Source organism: Polypterus senegalus, chromosome 13 (genome assembly GCF_016835505.1).
Source record: "Polypterus senegalus isolate Bchr_013 chromosome 13, ASM1683550v1, whole genome shotgun sequence".
In the NCBI taxonomy this organism is placed as follows: domain Eukaryota; kingdom Metazoa; phylum Chordata; class Cladistia; order Polypteriformes; family Polypteridae; genus Polypterus; species Polypterus senegalus.
Window position 1 is genome coordinate 46,904,822 of NC_053166.1, and position 22,292 is coordinate 46,927,113.

The 22,292-nt window shown below is 41.2% G+C and overlaps 1 protein-coding gene across 1 annotated transcript; it reads left to right on the top strand.

The window, feature by feature from the left end:
- The first annotated feature begins 366 nt into the window (after window positions 1-366).
- Window positions 367-19,416, top strand: LOC120543141 (fibroblast growth factor 1-like). The gene is made up of 4 exons (XM_039776023.1): window positions 367-419; window positions 8,999-9,207; window positions 13,261-13,364; window positions 18,978-19,416. Exons 2-4 carry the CDS (start codon window positions 9,045-9,047, stop codon window positions 19,167-19,169), a joined length of 459 nt encoding a protein of 152 aa, XP_039631957.1. The 5' UTR covers window positions 367-419; window positions 8,999-9,044; the 3' UTR covers window positions 19,170-19,416.
- The last annotated feature ends 2,876 nt before the right edge of the window (window positions 19,417-22,292 follow it).

Sequence of the window (22,292 nt, forward strand, 5' to 3'; positions counted from 1 at the left end):
ACTCTAAACTGGCCTAATTGTATGTGTGTCTCAGAGCCTGCCTTGCAATAGATGGGCTGCCAGAAAATGACACAGACTCTGATGCTCATAAATGGAGGAATGGATAGCAAGTACAGAAAAACATCAAACCATCAATCCATTATATACCTTTCTTAGTTTACTTTAGGGTCCCCTGGTAGCATTAGCCACAAGCCAGTGTTGGAGGCAGGCTGGAAGATCAATGGATGGGACTTTTAATGGAATTGTTTAGCTTTTATTTTCAGTTTCCCTCTCGATTTATTTTTTTATCTAGTTAACACTGCTCTTTGAACGTCTTTTGTTTCCTTGGAAACGGAGCCTGTGAAACAATCTGCTCATGATGTCATATCCGTCTCCCTCCTCCATGTTGTGCATCAGCGAGACTGCCTGCTAAACGAGCCGTGAGTACCTTTCTTTACTTTGAAGTGCCATGTGTCACCTCTTCTGTGTCTGTGTCTGACCTACCAGAGCACCTCAAGGTCTTGGCCTAGACTGATGACTAGCATTTCCCCTTTAAATACAAACTAGAAGAAAGTTACAGTACAAGTACCAACAGATAAAAGTACGTGGGCGATGGTGAAATATTTCCTAGCTCTGTATGACAAGCCAGAACAAGCTTTGCAGTGAGTGACTGTGGGAGGGAGAACACACAAGGAGTCAGTCGTAGGCAGCACAATTAAAGAAGCTTTACGACTGTTAGACTGGTTTGAAAAAGGTGGTCATCTGCGCTTTTAGCCAGCAAAGTGGAATCACTTTGGCCATTTTGGATTGAACCACATGATAGTTAGAATTAGTTTTGTTATGCAGAAAATCAAATCTGCTGTAGCCAGAGCTGTTTAAACAGGTTGTCCTAGTCCTGGGTTCTTAAGATATTGGGAAGTTTTTAGTGTGTTGGGAGGAAGCACTCTGTGTCAGCCTACTGTATAGCTTTCCAAAGTATGCAGTACTGAAGATGATGGCTATCAATACCTGTCCATTTGAGTATCATTTGCGAAATGGATGGACTCTGAATTATTTTTTTCTATCCAAAACAACCAATACTGGTATGCAAAAAAAATAAAACATTGCATGTTCTCTGAAGGATAAGTTCCGTATTTTTCAGGTCAAAGTTATTTGCCTAGCAAAACTGTGATCTACAGTCAAGTGTTTTCTGTAGATTTTAAAAAGTACAGAGCCAGTGGAGCCTTATGGGGCACAGCAGACACAGAAATCAAAACCTAAAAACTTACCTAATGTGTTGATCGTTTAAGCCAAGAGAGATGTTGAGCATTCATCCACATTTGGCAATTACAAACACATTGTAAAATGGCTTATATATGCAATTTTTGATCAGAAAAACACCAATATTATGATATTTAGCCATTAAAAAAAACAGCTGTGTGCAAAACCTTAGAGCATGTCTTCTTCGCCAATGACCTTTCACCCCCCACTAGGATATGGTTTACTCTCAAAAGACAAATCACAGTAAACTGTTTGTGTCACATAGTCGCTTTCGTTTTAATTTGCTTCTGTATTTATGTGCCAGTTCACATAGAAAGCATATCCTTGCCTTAAGAAAAATAGTATCAGAAACATGCAATAAAATAAGAATTTCTAGATTCCCTTAAATGTCACAAACCCATGTTGGAAACACAGAAGGCATGTTTTCTTTAATCAGTTTGGAAAGTGTTCATGCTTTTATTTTTCACTGGTGCCCCAAGCCTCATTGGGTCCATTTAAAAATAAAATTATAGAAAATGGTAAATTTTAGAACACAATTTTGTGTGGCAAATTCAAATTAAAGGATAAGTATCTGTGTGTCGGTTGCTATGTGTCTGTCATTCCAACAGATGGTGCATCAGAAAACAATTTTAGTAATAGAATGCATTGCATTGTCATTCTGATAGATGGCGTATCACAAACATTAACACTGTTTTTACAAACCCCATACCAAGTAACATATAACAGAGACATAAGCATTGCAAGCATTAATGCTGAGGCATACATTGATTAATTAGAAGTTCAACTTGTCTTAGATGGATAGTGCTGCTAGTGCATACATAAAATGACAAAACATCCAGTGTCCATCCATGGAAGGGTGTAATGTCATCCAGTGTCCCCGAGAGGGCTGGATGGTCCAACGAACAGGTGACAAGAAGCCCAAGGAAAGAAGGACATAAGGGCTAACATATCCAGTGAACAGAGGTTGCTAAATGGGTGACCTGATTGAAACAGACAGACTTTACATTGCATTATTTGGCCAGTTTTACTAAACAGACATTTCATTGTGCTAGTCAATACTAATTGGTAGCGATTATTGAATCACTATCTTGCTGTTCTTTCCAATAGACACAAAATTAGTACTTTTTAGCTTTTTAAAGATTTCCTTTAGGTAGTGTGACCCACCAGGGGGGATACAGCCACTCCAACCCGACACAGACAGACATTAGACACAAGTGCAAGCACATACACTTTTATTTTTCTTTCTTTCCCGTGAGAAACGCCTTCACCCGTTTCCCTCCTGTATAGCACAGTCACAAGCACAGGTCAGCACAAAATCTTTTCTTTGCCTTCTTTTCTTTTGACTCTGCTCCTCCTGGTGACCTTCATTTTCTCCCACCTGACTCTGACTCCCAGAACAGCAGCTGCTGGCTCCTTTTATAAGGCATCCTGAAGCGCTTCAGGTACTTGCTGACCAACTTCCAGCAGCACTTCTGGGTGTGGCAGCAGTGCAGCATCAAAGGGCTCAACAGTTCTTCAGGCGCCCCCTGGTGGAGGCCATGGGCCCAAACAGGGTTGAGCTTCCATGCTCCAAACCTGTGGTACCACCGCACTCCGGGGATGCCTTCTAGTGCTTGGGGGAAGTCAATGCTCTGGAAATGGTCCTTCCCCTGGTCCTTCCAATGTAGAGGTGTCTTGGCCGGATAAGGGCCCCGGCTGTCTGTCACAGAAGCTTTTTCAATTTATTATTACCCAAAAGTAGAATCAAAAAACACAATAAGGCCTGCTTGGCACTTCTCTTCTAATTATATGTACTAAAGCAGGATCATCAAATGTGAACAAAACACACTGCAAATGTTAACGTTTTACATTGATTATTTAGATTTCAATCCATCTTAGACGGTTAGTACAGCAAGTGCATATATACTACGTTTGTGAAAAAATAACTTTGACTTGAAACATACTGAATTTAATCCTTTAAGATGAGGTACAGAACATAACTGCAAACCACTGTGTGTGCTGCTCATTGTGTGGACTGGCAAAGGCTATGCTGGTAACACTGAAGTGAACTAAGACCATTTCATCTGATTTACCTGATGTCTTTAGCTTACCCCAACAATGCAATGGTGTTTTAACTGGGTAAATCACAAGATGGAAAGACATAATTTACTTAATGACTACTGACAGATGCACAGACTTTGTTTTTGGTACTGAGAATTCAAAAGATACCATATTGAAGTGTGATATACTTTATTTTTTTAAGAGCAGTATAGTAGCCACTGATCAACTCAATATAAAATTTAAGATGCACTGTCATTCAATAATATACTGACAACTGTCGCCTGCAGCCATAGGTTGAAATAGTGAAGGACATTGATAGTAAAATGATCAACAGAAAAGAAGACTGTTTCAGATTACAAATAATTCAAAGATGGTAAAGTTTCATTAAGTGGGTGAATTATCTACTCTCTATATATAAAATCCTAAGCCTAAAAGTGCAACAATTTTACGTTTTTTGTCACACTTTAAATCAGGCTTATTTGAAAACCTACATATATATGTTTGGTATCCTTCTTTTCAGAGTTTATTGAACTTTAGTGTGATGTTGTTAGATTTTCAGACTTTTATTCCGTTGTTAATTCATAAATTAAAAAACATCAAGAACTCACGTCCCACGAGACCAGACTTTGTGCCAAGTGATTTAACCATGCCTGGTGGGGCCGGAAGTAAAAGACAAAGAATAGGACTGCTGCTGTGCAGGCTTTTAAATGTTCGAAGCACCACACAAGATGCAGATCATGCGGCACGGCAGCAGCAGCAAGCCAGCAGCTGGTCGAGCTAAAAGGAGGTAAAAAAAACCTGTATTTTTTCCCATTGCATCACCGTTTAAGAGGGGCCTTCCGAGGAGTGACCGCATCTCCTTGGGGCTCTTCAAAATGCAAGCAGCAGAGATGCGAAGTTGCTGGCATGTAACGCAGGCCAGGGGGTTGGCGAGCGAAGCGAGCAGGAGGCGAACCCCCAAATACAGTGGAACCTCGGGTCAAAACTGTAATTCATTCCAAACTCTGGTCGCAACCTGATTTGGTCGTGACCCGAAGTCATTTCCCTTATAGGATTGTATGTAAATACAATCAATCCGTTCCGGACTGTACGAACTGTATGTAAATATACTTTTTTTAAGATTTGTAAGCAGAAAAATAGTTAATTATACCATAGAATACACAGTGTAATAGTAAACTAAATGTAAAAATATTGAATAACATTGAGAAAACCTTGAACAGAGAAAACTAACATTGCAAGAGTTCACACTATAGCCTTACGAACCACTTGCTGTAAACACTTTTTTAAATGAGTTTTAAGCACAGGGAAAAAATTGCCATTTGAAAAGTCCTTAATTTATACAAAAACTAACCATAAACAACCAAGAAAACTAATTAACTAACTAACTAAACTAGTCGAGTTCTGGCATGAAGGAAGTGAGCAGGAAGGTGGGTGGAGAGAAGATTACAGTTTTGAGGTAAAGTCCCTCTGCACGATGCACGTCTCACCGAGAACAATGTACTGTACAAGGAGAGACTGAACACGTGCTTAAATCACCGGTGCATACAAACTGGAAGGGAAATGAAATAGAGCACAAAGAGTTTACAGCGAATGCACAGGTAGAGACTGTACACGTGCAGAAATCATTGCCCTGTACGAAACGGAAGGGAAACTGGCTTGTTCATCACTCAAGTGTGTGGTCATGAACGGATACAAAAGTTTGGCAAACTTTTTGGTCGTAACCCGATTTGTACGTTTTCCGAGACGTTCGTGACCCAAGGTTCCACTGTATTATATAATTGTCCACATATCTAACCTTTTCCATTCTTTTTTGTGAATCTACTTGTTTCAGAATTGGCTTGTGGGTAGCCATTACTTGGCAGCACTGTACACGGTGTAGAAAACAGCCATGTTAGGACAAACGTGTACCCACACTTACTTACACTAAGCCAATTTAGGGTCACCAACCAGCTTAAAACAGACTCCTTTGGGATGCAGGCTGAAAACAGAATACCCTGGTGAAATCCACAACAGCCAGACAGCAGCGTAACACTCAGCCAGCATGTAGTGCTAAACCAGCTAACTGGTCATTTTAAAGGAATATTCCACCCAAACATGATATTTGTTATATGTACTTACACCATGTAGTTTGTAGTGATGGCCGTGAATTTTTATAATCTCTGGTTTTTGGGAAGAATGAAAATAACACAGTTTCTGATAGAATTGGACCCAATTGTGACCAACGCTGGACAACAGCAAAAAATATCAAAAGCATCCATGAAAAAAATCTCAAATTATCAACATCTCTTAATGAAACCAGACCACATGTATTTGTGGAAAAAATTGTGGGTATTTGGAGCAAACTGCTGAACTGAAGAAGAAATGTTCATAACCTTTAAGAAGGATGAGATATTGGAACAACTTGGCTATTAGCTAAACAAACAAGCTTGATAATGTCTCCTCTTGGTCTCCTCTTGTTGGGCAATTATGTTCTTATTACTCATGTCACATAATCCACACATCAAGTCATCTAACAGGCAAAATGCATGTGTTTTTTGTAAAAATATGAATGACTCCAGGAAGATTAAAGCGATTCACAAATAGCCTTTTCTCATGGGATTGTGCTTTTGAATTGAAAACCAATGAATGCTGGAGAGAGGTGGCAGTTAAGAAATTCCCAACATTCAAATTAAGTGAGTTTCACAACAGATTGATGGTTCCTTAGTTACAAATATGCAGTAAAGCTCTTTCTTTGCTTTTGCGCCTCTGCACAGCCATACTGTATAAACATATCTGATGTCACTTCAGTTCACAAACCAAAGTGCTCACGTATGCTGCTTTAACTACTAGATAAAATGTATTCATGTATTTATATGGCAGGTGAAACAGAAGCCCACGTCTGGCAGATGTGGGTTTTTAGGATCATCCTGTCATCTCAAGCCACTTAGATAGGCTTTGACGCCTGTGACCCTATGCTGAAGAATATAAATGCAGAAAATGTATGGAAGAAGAAAAATTGATATGAACTTAAATATTAGACATTAGCCATCCATCTTTTATTTCATACAATAGAAATCTCACTCCAAGGTGCTTGATGAGTATAATGCTTTGGTATAATTTCTTTAATTTCTTTGTTACACCAGGTAGGTTAAATGACATCCTCAGTATTACAAAACAAGTCAAAGGCAGGCACCAAAGAAGAATCTTTGATTTTTTTCAATTCAATGCCTTACTCACTAGGCCAGACTACCTTTAGATGTTAAATCCAAGGCACAGCCAATCCAGACCACACATTTAGAGCTGGCGTCCACCAACTGCAGGGCAGGTTATATATTATGATTTTACATTATCTGTCTTTAGCAATGATATATCCATTGTTATAATTCTGGGCTTTGATTTTCTAAAATTCTGTACATATATTTTTGTTGTGGATTATTATTTTTAATGGTATTCTGGTTAAGTCATTTTGTTTTGGTATGGCAAGTTCTATTTTGTACTCATCTCTGCATGTCAGCAGTAATACAGTTTTAGATGAATACCCATTAGTCACATAAGATGTTTGTTGTGACATTCTGTTATAATATGATGGCAGTGTGCAACTTCTGGCATCCAGACTTTTTACAAAAGAAGCAAACAACAATAATTAGTGTTATTTAGATTAAATAAGTTAGTGTGAGGACCTTTTTTGCAATGCTATTTTGACTTTGACTTTTGTGTTTTTGGCTTAGACATTGAGTTGTGTGTTTCACTGTCAGTATTCTGACTGCTGCTTATTCTAAGGCAGACTTTTTTTCCTGTTCTTATTTACTTCTTAAATCTCCTGACCATTTCCTCTTTCACATTCTCTTTCTCTCTGGACATTTTGCTTACAAGATGCCCATAAACACCCACATTTTCAAAGTAAACTTGTTCTGTTCTCCTTCTGCCTGTATGTCCTCAGCCAATCTGTCCACAAACTGCAGACTTTTATTTATTACACGGTCCAAGTATGATTAAATGGGCTCATTAGAAAATTAGGAACAGTTTGTCAAGAACAGGTCATTCAACCCATCCTATTCTTTTAGAATAATAATGTAGATCAATAAGGTCCTACAACCACACAATCACACTACTTTATAATTTATCCCATGTGTCTATGGTTCTCCATTTAAAGAAAAAACTATTAATATTTCGGCACAAGTTTCTAACTGTGCCTATTTGTTCTCATTGAACAAATTTTAAAGTAAAAAGCTGGATCCACTATACTAATTCTTTTCAAAATTTTAACAACTTAAATCATATCACATCTTAAGCTGAATTTGTTTAAACTGATAAAGTGCAACTCCTTCAATCTTCCCTCATAGCTCATACTTTTCAGTCCTAGTATCATCCTAGTTACTCTTCTCTAGTCTTGTTCTGCCACTGTCATGTCATTTTTGTAACACGGAGGCCCAAACTGCACACAGTACTGTAGATGAGCCCTCACCAGTGTGTTATAAAGCTTTAGTATAATCTCCTTGGACTTGTTATATAAGCTAACATTCTAGACTTCTTCATGGCTTCTATATGTTGTCTTGATGTACATAGTGACAGGTCCACTATGACTCCAAGGTTATTCTCATAAGGGGTAACTCCATTTTCAGACCTCCCATTGTGAATTCAAACCTAACATTTTTACTTCCTACATGTAATACTTAACATTTTCTTACAGTACATTAAATTTCATCTGCCACACATCTGCCCAAGTCAGTATGTTGTCTAAGTCCCTCTGTTCATTCATTCATTATCTTCCAATCCACCTAGCTTGGTATCATCTGAAAACTTAACCAGCTTGTTACTTATATTCCTATCTAAATAATTAATATATATATCTTAATGTCAGCCATTTCTGATAGGGTTCCTTCCACCACCACCCTCTGCTTCCTGTGTCTGAGCATCCATCTACACACATCACTCTGAACTCCCATTTTGTTTAGTTTGATGCCCAACCATTCATGTGGCACCTTATCAAATACTTTCTGAAAGTCAAGATAAATAATATCATACGCTCCACTTTGATCTTATCCTTTTGTTGCTTTCTCATAGAATTTTAACCTATTAGTAAAACAGGACCTCCCTTGTCTGAAACCATGTTGACAGTAAATTGATACTTGATAATAGTAGTAATACTTGGCAATCACAGCATTGCAAAGTGTCAACATATTGGTGACATGTGATGTAAGTATGCATTTCACAGTACTCTTTACATGTGACACACACAATTGAACTTGAACCTTTGATAGAGGTGTCAAGTGACTAGGACATAGGAGTCACCTAAAAGTCATGAAGCATGCATTCTTTGTGCTGTCAGTCCATGTACTCAGAATTCAAATATGTTTTTCCTTTTAATAGCCTTACACACTTACAAACTCCCTACAGGACATTCTGTCCATAGCAGGTCACCGGATGCATTCCATGTGCAAGGCTCTTTCACTAATCAGCAAATGATGTTTTAACAGCAGCATTCTTATCCCTGGTGGGACATGCATTGTTTTTTTTACTGGTAGTGAAACTTTTCAGTTTTTTTACACCAAGTCATTGGCTATTGGCTGGCCCATTTAGGACTTAGCCACTGCTGGTAATCTTTGGACTGAACTCGTAATATGTTATCCAAAACAGTTGTGAAAAACACTCATGAGTATTGGAGATTTAAATAACAACAACAGTGAAGGCCTGGAAGTGACTCTCTACATGGCACATCTGCCTGCTGCATGTATTACAGACCTGTCGAAAATCTGGCTGAGTTATTCACTGGGAGGGATGCTGAGATGTCTGAGAGCAACATAACAGTACTAATGACTCTACCTGAGAATTGCAGCCTGGAGAATTACAAGAAGCCAAGACATCTCTACTGTTGGAACGGAGGCTACTTCCTGCGAATACTTCCCAGTGGCGCCATTGATGGTTTCAGAGAAAGGAATGACAAATATGGTAAGTACAGTATGTCAGAACAGAAGTTAAAATAATAAATGTGGCAATTCTAACAAACATACTTTTTAGTGAACACCACACCAATATTCTTTACAACACAAGCTCTTCCTCTTTTTTGCATCTGCACAGACAGATTGGAAACAAAAAAGACACGACAGCTATATGAATGCCACAGCGCCACATGGCTAATTGCACATGCCAGCTGAAGCATAACTTTAAAAAAATGCTGTGGGGCACAGCCAGTCAGTGCACTGATTATCAGATCTCTGTGAGTGCAATGATGCGTTTGTTTATTTTACTTACTGCTAGTTTGTGAGCGTTTGTTGTATTTTGTTTGTGGTATTCATTCTGTCTGCGTCTTTTATTGTTTGAGGCATGGTGGCACAGTGATTAGCACAGCTGCCTCACAGCTCAGGTCACATTTTTTGGCCACAATAATCAGTTCAGCATAGTTGACAGACACTTCCCTAGAACACCGAAAGAACACTTCACCATTACAATCCACTCAGATTAGTTCAGTTCCTCCTTTCCCATTGATCAATGCAATTCACTGAGTTCAGCTAAGGAAGTTCTCAAACATCCATCCATTCATTTTCCAACCCGCTGAATCCGAACACAGGGTCACGGGGGTCTGCTGGAGCTAATCCCAGCCAACACAGGGTGCAAGGCAGGAACCAATCCTGGGCAGGGTGCCAACCCACCGCAGGACAGTTCTCAAACATTTCAGCAATTTTGCCATACTTGCTGTTAAGCAAACTCTGCATTATTTCTTGCTTTGAAGTTATACTGTTGTGAATATCTGGCAGAATATGTTCCAAAAAAGGGTTCTTTATGTTAATCAGTTATGCCATACATGGCAGAGACAAGTCACTGTGTGGAGGTTGCATGTTCTCCTTGAGTTTATGTACTTGATTGTCAATTTTCCTCAAACATCTGAAAGACTTACAAGATAGGTTGATTTCCATCCATCCATTTTCCAACCCGCTGAATCCGAATACAGGGTCACGGGGGTCTGCTGGAGCCAATCCCAGCCAACACAGGGCACAAGGCAGGAAACAATCCTGGGCAGGGTGCCAACCCACCGCAGGACACACACAAACACACCCACACACCAAGCACACACTAGGGCCAATTTAGAATCGCCAATCCACCTAACCTGCATGTCTTTGGAGTGTGGGAGGAAACCGGAGCGCCCGGAGGAAACCGACGCAGACACGGGGAGAACATGCAAACTCCACGCAGGGAAGACCCGGGAAGCGAACCCGGGTCTCCTAACTGCGAGGCAGCAGCGCTACCACTGCGCCACCGTGCCGCCCGATAGGTTGATTTTCAACTGTAAATTTACTTTATCAACTGACATCTTTTCTTGGGGTTTATTACCGTGTTTTTTTAACCCAGTTATGCTGGGGTAGGCAAAAATTTAAATTTGGATAGAGCTTCAGATAATAATATGAACAAATTTCTGAAAGAATTAAACCACGCAGATGTTGCATTGTTAAACTTTAACTTATGTATCCATCCTTCTTGAAGCAAGGCTTAATCCAGTTCAGGGTTGCAGTGAGCAGAAGTCAATCCCAGGAATGTAGGAGACGAGGAAAGACCCCACCTTAAACATGACAGCGGCACATCAAAGACAAAAATTATGCACACCTGGTGATTACTGGCAAATTTTGTTTAAAGTTAATCTGCCTGTACATTTTTAGGAGACAGCAGGAAAACCAGAGTACCTGGACCTGGAGAAAAGTCCACACAAACACAATGAGTAAACTTGATATAGACAGTGATCAGGAATGTGAACCCATTGACTCTTCTTCTTCTTTCAGCTGCTCCTGTTAGAGGTTGCCACAGCAGATCATCTTTTTCCTTATCGTCCTGTCTTCTGCATCTTGCTCTGTGACACCCATCACCTGCATGTCCTCTCTCACCACATCCATAAATCTTCTCTTAAGCCTTCCTCTTTTCCTCTTTCCCTGGCAGCTCTATCCTTAGCATCCTTCTCCCAATATAACCAGCATCTCTCCTCTGCACATGTCCACACCAACGCAATCTCACCTCTCTGACCTTCCAACTTGAGCTGACCCTCTAATGTACTCATTTCTATTCCTATCCATCCTTGTCACACCCAATACAAATCTTAGCATCTTTAACTCTGCCACTTCCAGCTCTGTCTCCTTCTTTCTGGTCAGTGCCACCGTCTCCAACCCATATAACATAGCTGGTCTCACACTACCATCCTGTAGACCTTCCCTTTCACTCTTGCTGATACCCGTCTGTCACAAATTATACCTGACACTCTTCTCCACCCATTCCACCCTGCCTGCACTCTCTTTTTCACCTCTCATCCACAATTCAAGTTACTCTAAATTGTTGATCCCATTTACTCTAAACTTGCAAAACCCCACCATACTGTCCTTCAGCTAAATCCATGGATTTGTAACTGTTTTTAAAATTTGATTCTGCTCATTGCTTTGTTAGTTTTATACTGTATTATGTTGTTACTTGTGCAGTAAAGCACCTTGTCACAGATGGTGAATTCTGTTAAAGTTGCTATATAATATTACAAACTGATTGAAAGCGGAACATCACAAGAGAAAGTATATGTTGACTTATTGTAGATTCATATCAGCCAAAATGTATTGTTAGCTTTCACTTCATCTCATCCTGGAATATTTCTTGCGTCATTTGTTTTAGAATGCAGACAAAACAACTTCTTCATTGTTACCTTTCAATACTTTTGCTGGTTGTTACAACCTATACTGCCAGTTTAGCTGGTGGCTGAGATTTTCCGCTTCATGTATTCATCCATCTTCTGTGCTTCTTGTGCTTTGGATCTCTTCTCATTTCTCCTCCATGTGTGAATCATGGCTTTACAACCTGGCAGAAATGAGTGTCACATACAGAAAAATAATACTTGTGATTCACTCTTTGTCATGTCTGAATTACTCATGTGCCCACTTATTCCAGCTGCATACATCTTTTGTAATAACTGCTCCAGCTGGCTCAGTATATTTTGTACCCAACATTAGAGAATGAGAATCATCTTTAAATGGCATTAAATTTTATTAACATTTAGATTTCTGTATTAGAAGTGAATTAAGATATGTATTCCCTAATCAATATGAAGAGTGCTTTATTCATTAAGATGAAACCTGGCACTCTTTTCAAAGCATACATGGAAAATGTGACTGTTGTTTCATTGAAAGTCTGATACATCTAAACAGTCATGGTAGTGCTCTTCATTTTATAATTGATAATCTCACTGACTTTTCAGCAATGTCAAAAATGAGCTTCACCTTTTATTAAAAATTACAAGCTGCTGAAAATAAATCAAGCTGGCATTATCTTACTGATGCAAAGTGCATGCCATATATACAGGGTGTCCCAAAAGTCACTATAAACTTTTAATAAATTCCTAAAAATTACACAAGAAACTGAGTTTATTAATATTTCTAACATCAACAAAGGAGTTGTTGCAGTTTTACTTGCTAGGCTTGCCATCACATTCCAACGCCTTGAAGACTAAGTGTATACCACCACATGAGTGCCTCCATTTTCGACAACTTTCAGCCACCTTTGGACGCAAGCCTCTCCAGCGTTTTGTGGCATCTCTTCCCCGACCTCGCTACAGGCTGTGTAGATTCTTTCCTCAAGCTGTGACAGGTTACGGGGTTTAGTAGCATACACCTTGCTTTTGATATAGCCCCACAAGGTGTAAGGTCAGGGGAGCGTGGAGCCCATTCGAGGGGACTCCTTCGACTGATCCATTGGTCAGGAAACTTGATGTTCAGGAAATCTCCGACTAACCTGGCAAAGTGAGAAGGGGCTCCGTTTTGTTGAAAAAAGACATTAACAAGATCACTCTTCGCCTGAAGTTGTGGCACAGCAAATTCCTGCAGCATCTCCAGGTAATCTTCCTCTGTAATGGTGTTCATAATAGAAATAAGAAAGTGTATAGTGACTATTGGGACACCCTGTATTAACTTCTAGGTTGCAGATTGGCATCTCTATTTTTTGTACACTTCTATTATTCTGACTTCTTCCCGTTTGTTACAGTTCAGCTTCAAGTTACTGCAGAAGGTTTTGGGATGGTGTCCATCAAAGGGACAGAATCAGGAAGATTCCTTGCAATGGGTGCAGACGGGCATTTGTATGGATCGGTAGGTACTGTATGTGCAAATTGTTTATCACAAAATCCGATTTAATCCTTCTTATCTGGCAAAAAAATAGCTTTCAAATTCAAAATTCAGAATTGAAATGCATCACTCAGAATTACTTTGTATTTATTGTCATTTACTTTGCCTTTACAAGTAAAATACACCCCTCTCAAAATAACAGAGACATCAGACATCTGTACCGCATGTGTACTCCTCCGCTAGTTCAGAACAAAATGAAAGATGACTCACTTGTCTACACATCATTTTCCTCTACTTCACAGATGACTGCTAATGTTCTTTACACCAATTAATCTCAAAAGAGCACTTTTTGGACTAACGAGGGATGTGCACACTACAACCCCATCCACTACTGTATTCCCCATCTGTAAAGTTCTTGATGACATGTCCTGCTCCTGCCTGAGATTAATATTATAGTTAAAAGATAAAGAATCACTTGTCTTTCTTTTCATTTCAAATAAATGCACAGATACCATGATCAAACACTTGTGTGCTTTCATCCACAGTGGTCCCTCTCTGCTTATGGCTTTCCCATAGACTTCCTTGCAAATGACCTTCATTAAACATCCGTTCTCCACTGAGAAGTCTTAACCACTTAAGTGTTTGCCCAATTTGCAATTTGCCGCACAATCAGTCCCTTCTCAAAGTCCCTGAGGTCTCCTGTTCAAGCCTTGGCAACCAACTGAGTCTGTTAAGCATTGTAATATCTGACCTTAAAGATGATGGCATTTTGACAGGTTTATATTTTGTGTTGCATTATTGTCACCTTCACTTTTTGCAATATTATATATGTCAGGTCCAGGACTGGAAATTAATTTGAATTCCAGGCCTAGTCAATTTCTATATCACATCATAAGTCTTGACAGAGAAAAGTGTGTGCATGGGAAAAGTAGACATTTTGGGAAAATTATTAGGCCTATAAACCCAAGTGAAATTTCCATCCATCCATCCATCCTCTTCCGCTTATCCGGGGTCGGGTCGCGGGGACAGCAGCTTAAGCAGAGAGGCCCAGACTTCCCTCTCCCGCCACTTCTTCCAGCGCTGCCGGGAGAATCCCAAGCCGTTACCAGGCCAACCGGGAGACATAGTCCCTCCAGTGTGTCCTGGGTCTTCCCCGGGGCTTCCTCCCGGTTGGACGTGCTCGGAACACCTCACCAGGGAGGCGTCCAGGAGGCATCCTGATCAGATGCCCGAGCCACCTCATCTGACTCCTCTCGATGTGGAGGAGTAGCATGAACAAGACCCCGAGATACTTGAACTCCTCCACTTGGGGCAGGATCTCTCCCCCAACCCTGAGAGGGCACTCCACCCTTTTCCGGCTGAGGACCATGGTCTCGGATTTGGAGGTGCTGATTCTCATCCCAGCCACTTCACACTCAGCTGCGAACCGATCCAGAGAGAGCTGAAGATCACGGCCTGATGAAGCAAACAGGACAACATCATCTGCAAAAGCAGTGACCCAATCCTGAGTCCACCAAACCGGACCCCTTCAACACCCTGGCTGCGCCTAGAAATTCTGTCCATAAAAGTTATGAACAGAATCGGTGACAAAGGGCAGCCCTGGCAGAGTCCAACTCTCACTGGAAACGGGCTCGACTTACTGCCGGCAATGCGGACCAAGCTCTGACACCGGTTGTACAGGACCGAACAGCTCTTATCAGGGGTCCGGTACCCCATACTCCCGAGCACCCTCCACAGGATTCCCAGAGGGACACGGTCGAACGCCTTTTCCAAGTCCACAAAACACATGTAGACTGGTTGGGCAAACTCCCATGCACCCTCCAGGACTCTGCTAAGGGTGAAGAGCTGGTCCACTGTTCCGCGACCAGGACGAAAACCACACTGTTCCTCCTGAATCCGAGGTTTGACTATCCGACGGACCCTCCTCTCCAGAACCTCCGAATAGACTTTTCCAGGGAGGCTGAGGAGTGTGATCCTCTATAGTTGGAACACACCCTCCGGTCCCCTTTTAAAGAGGGGACCACCACCCCGTCTGCCAATCCAGAGGCACTGTCCCGATGTCCATGCGATGTTGCAGAGGCGTGTCAACCAAGACAGTCCTACAACATCCAGAGCCTTAAGGAACTCCGGCATATCTCATCCACCCCGGGCCCTGCCACCAAGGAGTTTTTGACCACCTCGGTGACTTCAGTCCCAGAGATGGGAGAGCCCACCTCAGAGTCCCCAGGCTCTGCTTCCTCATTGGAAGGCATGTTAGTGGGATTGAGGAGGTCTTCGAAGTACTCCCCCACCACCCACAACGCCCTGAGTCGAGGTCAGCAGCGCACCATCCCCACCATATACGGTGTTGACACTGCACTGCTTCCCCTCCTGAGACGCCGGACGGTGGACCAGAATCTCCTCGAAGCCGTCCAAAGTCGTTCTCCATGGCCTCCAAACTCCTCCCATGCCCAAGTTTTGCCTCAGCAACAACGAAGCCGCATTCCGCTTGGCCTGCGGTACCTATCAGCTGCCTCCAGAGACCCACAGGACAAAAAGTCCTATAGGACTCCTTCTTCAGCTTGACGGCATCCCTCACGCCGGTGTCCACCAACGGGTTTGGGGATTGCCGCCACGACAGGCACCGACCACCTTGCGGCCACAGCTCCGGTCAGCCGCCTCAACAATAGAGGCACGGAACATGGCCCATTCGGACTCAATGTCCCCACCTCCCTCGGGGCGTGGTTGAAGTTCTGCGGAGGTGGGAGTTGAAGCTACTTCTGACAGGGGACTCTGCCAGCCGTTCCCAGCAGACCCTCACAACACGTTTGGGCCTACCAGGTCTGACCGCATCTTCCCCACCATCGAAGCCAACTCACCACCAGGTGGTGATCAGTTGACAGCTCGCCCCTCTCTTCACCCGAGTGTCCAAGACATATGGCGCAAGTCCGACACGACCACAAAGTCGATCATCGACCTGAGGCCTAGGGTGTCCTGGTGCCAAGTGCACATATGAACACCCTTATGCTTGAACATGGTGTTCGTTATGGACAATCCGTGGCGAGAACAGAAGTCCAATAACAAAACACCGCTCAGGTTCAGATCGGGGCCATTCCTCCCAATCACGCCCTTCCAGGTCTCACTGTCATTGCCCACGTGAGCATTGAAGTCTCCCAGCAAAACGAGGGAATCCCCAGAAGGTATGCCCTCTAGCACCCCCTCCAGAGACTCCAAAAAGGGTGGATACTCCAAACTGCTGTTCAGCGCATATGCACAAACAACAGTCAGGACCCTTCCCCCCACCCGAAGGCGGAGGGAGGCCACCCTCTCATCCACCGGGGTAAACCCCAATGCACAGGCTCCAAGTCGGGGGGCAATAAGTATGCCCACACCTGCTCGCGCCTCTCACCGGGGGCAACTCCAGAGTGGTAGAGAGGCCAGCCCCTCTCAAGAAGATTGGTTCCAGAGTCCAAGCTGTGCGTCGAGGTGAGTCACACTATATCTAGCGGAACCTCTCGACCTCGCGCACTAGCTCAGGCTCCTTCCCCTTCAGAGAGGTGACATTCCACGTCCCAAGAGTCAGTTTCTGTAGCTGAGGATCAGACCGCCAAGGTCCCGCCTTGCCACCACCCAACTCACACTGCACCCAACCTCCTTGGCCCCTCCCATAGGTGGTGAGCCCATGGGAAGGAGGACCCACGTTACCTCTTGGGCTGTGCCCGCCGAGCCCCATGGGTGCAGGCCCGGCCACCAGGCGTGCGCCATCGAGCCCCACCTCCAGGCCTGGCTCCAGAGGGGGCCCCGGTGACCAGCGTCGGGCAAGGGAAAACATTGTCCAATGTTTTTGCTCTTCATTGGAGGTTTGTTGAACCGCTCTTTGTCTCATCCCTCACCTAGGACCAGTTTGCCTTGGGTGACCCTACCAGGGGCATAAAGCCCCGGACAACATAGCTCCTAGGATCACTGGGACATGCAAACCCCTCCACCACAATAAGGTGACGGTTCAAGGAGGGGTCAATTGAAATTTATCTTCATATTTTAGTTTAGAGCATATGACTAAGAAAAGAAAAAAATATACAAAACATTTGCACTTTTATTAAGTTATTTATTTGTTTTTCATTGGGCCTGGTCACTATCTGTGCAGAGTTCAAATGTTACCACATGTCTGTATTGGTTTACTTGGGGTACGCTAGTTTCCTTCCACATCCCACAGACATGCTTGATGGGTTAATCAGTGTCTTTAAATTGGACCAGTGTGTGAGCCGTGCAGTGGACAGACACCCTAAACAGGGCTGACAATTTTAAATGAGATAAATGTGATCAATGAAAATGTTTAGTTGAATTATGGCCTGCTTGGTCCATACACTGTAGAACTAGAATGAATTCTATCCATGGTTGAGTGATGCATCCACTCCTTATCTGAGACACAACTTGAATGGTCCTTCTCTCACTAATCACCAGGATAAATTTAGTAAATTCCTTGAAATGTTTTTGCAAATTGTTGAAATGCTGTCCGAGTCTTCATCAAGACTAACCAGCATGACTTCTGGGACAAACATGGGTGTGAGATGTGGAAAATTAGGTAAATTAGGTAGATTTATTCTAGCAAAATTTCTCATTTGTATATAGGAGAAAAAGTGTACCAGTGAAAAATTTAATTTCTAATGGAAATACATATATAAATAATTTATATAAAGATCTCCAAGTGTCTTAATTTCTAGCACTTTTCATAAGTTACAAATTGAGTATGTGATTATTGTGTACTGTGTAACCGATAATAGATTCACTACTTTGAATTCCACCCTACATTGGTTCCATATTTTGAGTAGCTGATGTATGGCTGGAATGCTGGTAAATTGACAATAGTTAGTATTGATCGGAGCACAGAGCAGGGAACACAAAGAAGTTTCAGAACAGGATTGGTTTTCACTTGCAAGCCAAAGCAGTCTGAATTTATTGATTTCCACCAGTTTCCAACATTTCATTGTGCTTGTATTTGTTGTCCAGTAGTAAAATTGAAAGTTAGGTAGTGCCATGCTACCTTCTGTTTTAGATCTTCGTAGAGATGTCTATTGAATACACATCCATTTTGAATTCAAGATGAATGGTTGAGTCTGATTTCTTAAAGAATGATTTATTGATGTATTGTATATAGGGATGTTCTTCATTAGATATAGCAGCATAGAAAGGAGGTCTGTTTTGACAGTATTAATTCTACCTGGTATGGTGATATGGAGTGTGGACAATCTTTTAAAATCGTGTTTGATTTTTCCCACATTACTTCCAAAACTGTATTAAGAGATCTTTATATTTAATTGGGATGGTTATCCCCGGAGATTCTATTAAGCAGACACATGGAATTTTATTTTCAGGAAAACATATGTGTTTAATTTGGCCAAAATCAAGCATATACTAACACCACCAGGTTGGGTCCCTTGAAGAAGAAATGCATAAACACAGGCATTAAATATGAACTTCACACCGAACACATCCTGGTAGGGGGACTGAGAGGCAGAAGCCCTAACTACTATACTGCCATGCCCCTTGGAAATCAAAAGGAAGCCTTTCAGTTTAATATTGTAGCATTAAAGACTGATTGAAGAACTTGAAGCTAATTGTGGATGCTTCTAAAACTTATGCCTTTTTGGGTTTGTTTAGAGGACTGCAACAGACGAATGTGTCTTCTTGGAAACTTTAGAAGAGAATCACTACAATACTTACAAATCCCACAAGTACCAGGACAAGAACTGGTATGTCGGCATCAAGAAAAATGGAAGTTGCAAAACTGGGCCAAAAACTCACATTGGACAAAAGAGCATTCTCTTCCTCCCTCTGTCCATTGACAGTTGAAGGCAACACTTTCTTCTGCTGACTGTACAAACCTCAGCAATGAATGAATATCAGGTGGAAAAGAGCTGAACACGATTCATGAAAAAGAAAACACAGCAGAGGGCACCTGGGACCTTTCTGACAAACTAGCTGTTCACTGCCACATATTTCCACTTTCATTACTGATATACAAAAATGCAGATCTAATATTTTTTCTGTACCAAGACATAGAATTTTAATAAACTTGAAATCATTTTCTCTTCACAAATTGTGTCAAAAATGTGCTATATGATTATGGCAGGTTTACTTGGGTTTTACAACTTGCAGGAACATTTGGCATGAACATTCTGCTGGGGCCATGCTAGAACTTTCCAATATGTGTGTAGACTTCTATAACGTAAATATTAACTTAAAAAAGTAATCTGTCCTTCTTTTGCTAATGACTAGTGAAACATGGAAGCTCATATGCCTTTCAGCTCACATAAACTCAAACAATTGGATGCCAGTGCCTGGTCTGTCTTGGTTGGCATCATTCTGAAACATTCTGACATCTTCATCATCTGACAGAATACAGCTATATTGATTTAAAGGTTAAGAAAAAGGGAAAGCCTCACATCCAAATGCTGCCCAGGAAAATCTATTGTCTATGAATTGCCTAATTTGAAACATCAACTCGTCAAGTTAGAATCAAATGGCTTGACCAAGAGAAAAGACAGGCCACAACAACAAATAAAAACACACAGACTATGCACACTGAATGGGCAGTGACAGTGCTAACTACTTGTTATCCATCTGTCAAATGAATTCTTTGTGTTCTTCAGTTCTTATTGTTATGAAAGGTCAACATCTCTGTGTGCCAAAATGACCTCAGAATATCTGGGTATATGTTTTCCATGTAGGTTATAATAATTATTATTATTATTTACAGTGGACTGTAACATATGTTATTGAGTTGTAGATTTAATTTTAAAAGGATAAATCTAATTTTACTGATTAATCTGCACCCAATGATCATGAAGAGAAAATGAAAACATATTTTCGGAAAGGTTTACATCCTGTTTGCTTTGATTATCCTAAAGATGTAACTAGATCTTGATTGGAGGCCACCTGTGGAAAATTGAATTGATTTACATCGTTTAGAAAGATACACACCGGCATATATAAGGCACCACAGCTCACATACACGTTGTATGTCAGGGAGAAAACCAATTCATGAAGTCCAAGTCGCTCTCTGTTAGATCTACATAATAAACTGTGGTCAAGCATAGATCAGGGCAAAGGTATAACATGATTTCTAAAGTGTTGAGTGTTCCCAGGATCACAGTGGCCTAAATAATTGTGAAATGGAAGAAATCTGCAATCACCAGGTCTCTTCTTAGAGTTGGCCATCTGTACAAACTGAGTAACCGGGGAAGAAGGGCCTTGATTAGGGGGGTGAGCAAGAACACAATGGTCACTCTAGCAGTGCTTCAAAAGTGTTGTAAGGATTACCACCTCAGAAGCACTCCATCAAGCAGGCTATTGTGGTAGAATGGTCAATCAGTTTTTATGATGACTAGATGGATGTAAGCCACTCTTGAGTTACATGCATATGAGTGTGATGATAAAGTTTCTCTGGTCTAATGAGACAAAGACTGAACTCTTTGATTAGAACTCTAAGCACTATTTCTAGTGAAAACCAGACTCTTGATCTGATCTATGCATCATCATATTTTTATCACTGAGGTCAACAGAGAGTTCTTAGGACTTCATGGTTTGTTTTATCTCCTGACATGCAGTATGAATTGTAGGACCTCCTATATACATATGTACATCTTTCTAAACTGCCCAATCAATTCAATTTGCCACAGGTGTACACCAGTCAAGTTCTAGACACATCTCAAGGAGAATTAAAATATGCAGGAAGAACCTGACCACACTTTTGAGTGCCACAGCAAAGGGTCTGACTACTTTCATGAATGAAAGACTTCAGTCATTTTTGTTTTTTACAGGCAAAGGCATTTTGTGTCTTTGTTGTTGCAATGCAGCAGTCAGTTGATAAGGAGTACGTCCTCAGAAGTCACTCTTTTAATATTACTGGTGCAACACTTTATAAGCTGGTGATGTGTGCAGCCATTATCCAAGACTGCATGTAAACTTACAAAATGTACAGGTGTCGTTGGAGCAATTTTACTCTATGATTATTATGCTGTTAATGTCAGGGGATTATTATAAATAAAGGTAAAAATAGTCAGTAGTTGACTTTGTGAAAGTAAAAGTGACAAAGAAACCAGAATGAAACGAAAAGAGGCAAATGATCAGGCAACCAAAACACAAGGACAAGATAGAAATCAGCAGTCAAAGGAAGAAAGAGGATTCAACATACCTAAAACAAAACCTGACACAAGGGCCTACTTGTTTGGACTCAGGCTGTTGCTAGTTTAGAGTTCAGCCGAGGAATAAAGTGCCACGTAAGTTTTGCCATATTTATACCATTACATCCACTGATTTAACTGATTCGATGACCACAGTAATGTGATGTCTCCTACTGTATCATGTAAATAAAAAAGGAGACAGAAATAAAAATTCAAAATATATCAAAATGATTAAAAAACCTCCAAAACAAAATCTACACATTATAAACAAAAACATTAACTAAAATTACTGCATAAAATGGAATAATTATATACAGTAACTACCTGGCAGCCTTCTTATTAGCTCATTTATATTAGCTTTTGCTTTGGAATTTAGTACTTGGTTTAGTCTGACTTTAAATTTTGATCCCAGCACGGTATTGTCCTTGGTCTCTGTCTTGTCCAAATCCTGATCCTTATCCTATTGTCCTTTTTTGCCTTGCTCTGACGTGGCATAGTAATTCCTAACCTGGAAAGCAATGGTTTTAGTAACATAATCAATATGGGATGAGGAACTAATTTCAGATTTAATTTCAGTTACAATACCTACATTTCTGATCTTAGATTTGTTGGGTAAGTTTAGATGAGCAAACCTCAGTACCTACCCAGGTTTTAGAATCAACCACTGAAATCTCAATTATGTCCTCAACTAATTTTAACATATGCTTTGAAATCCATTTTGCAGCACTTCCAATACAGCTAATTAAAAGGTATAGTGCACTTCACTCTTTGGGAACTATAGAGATAGACA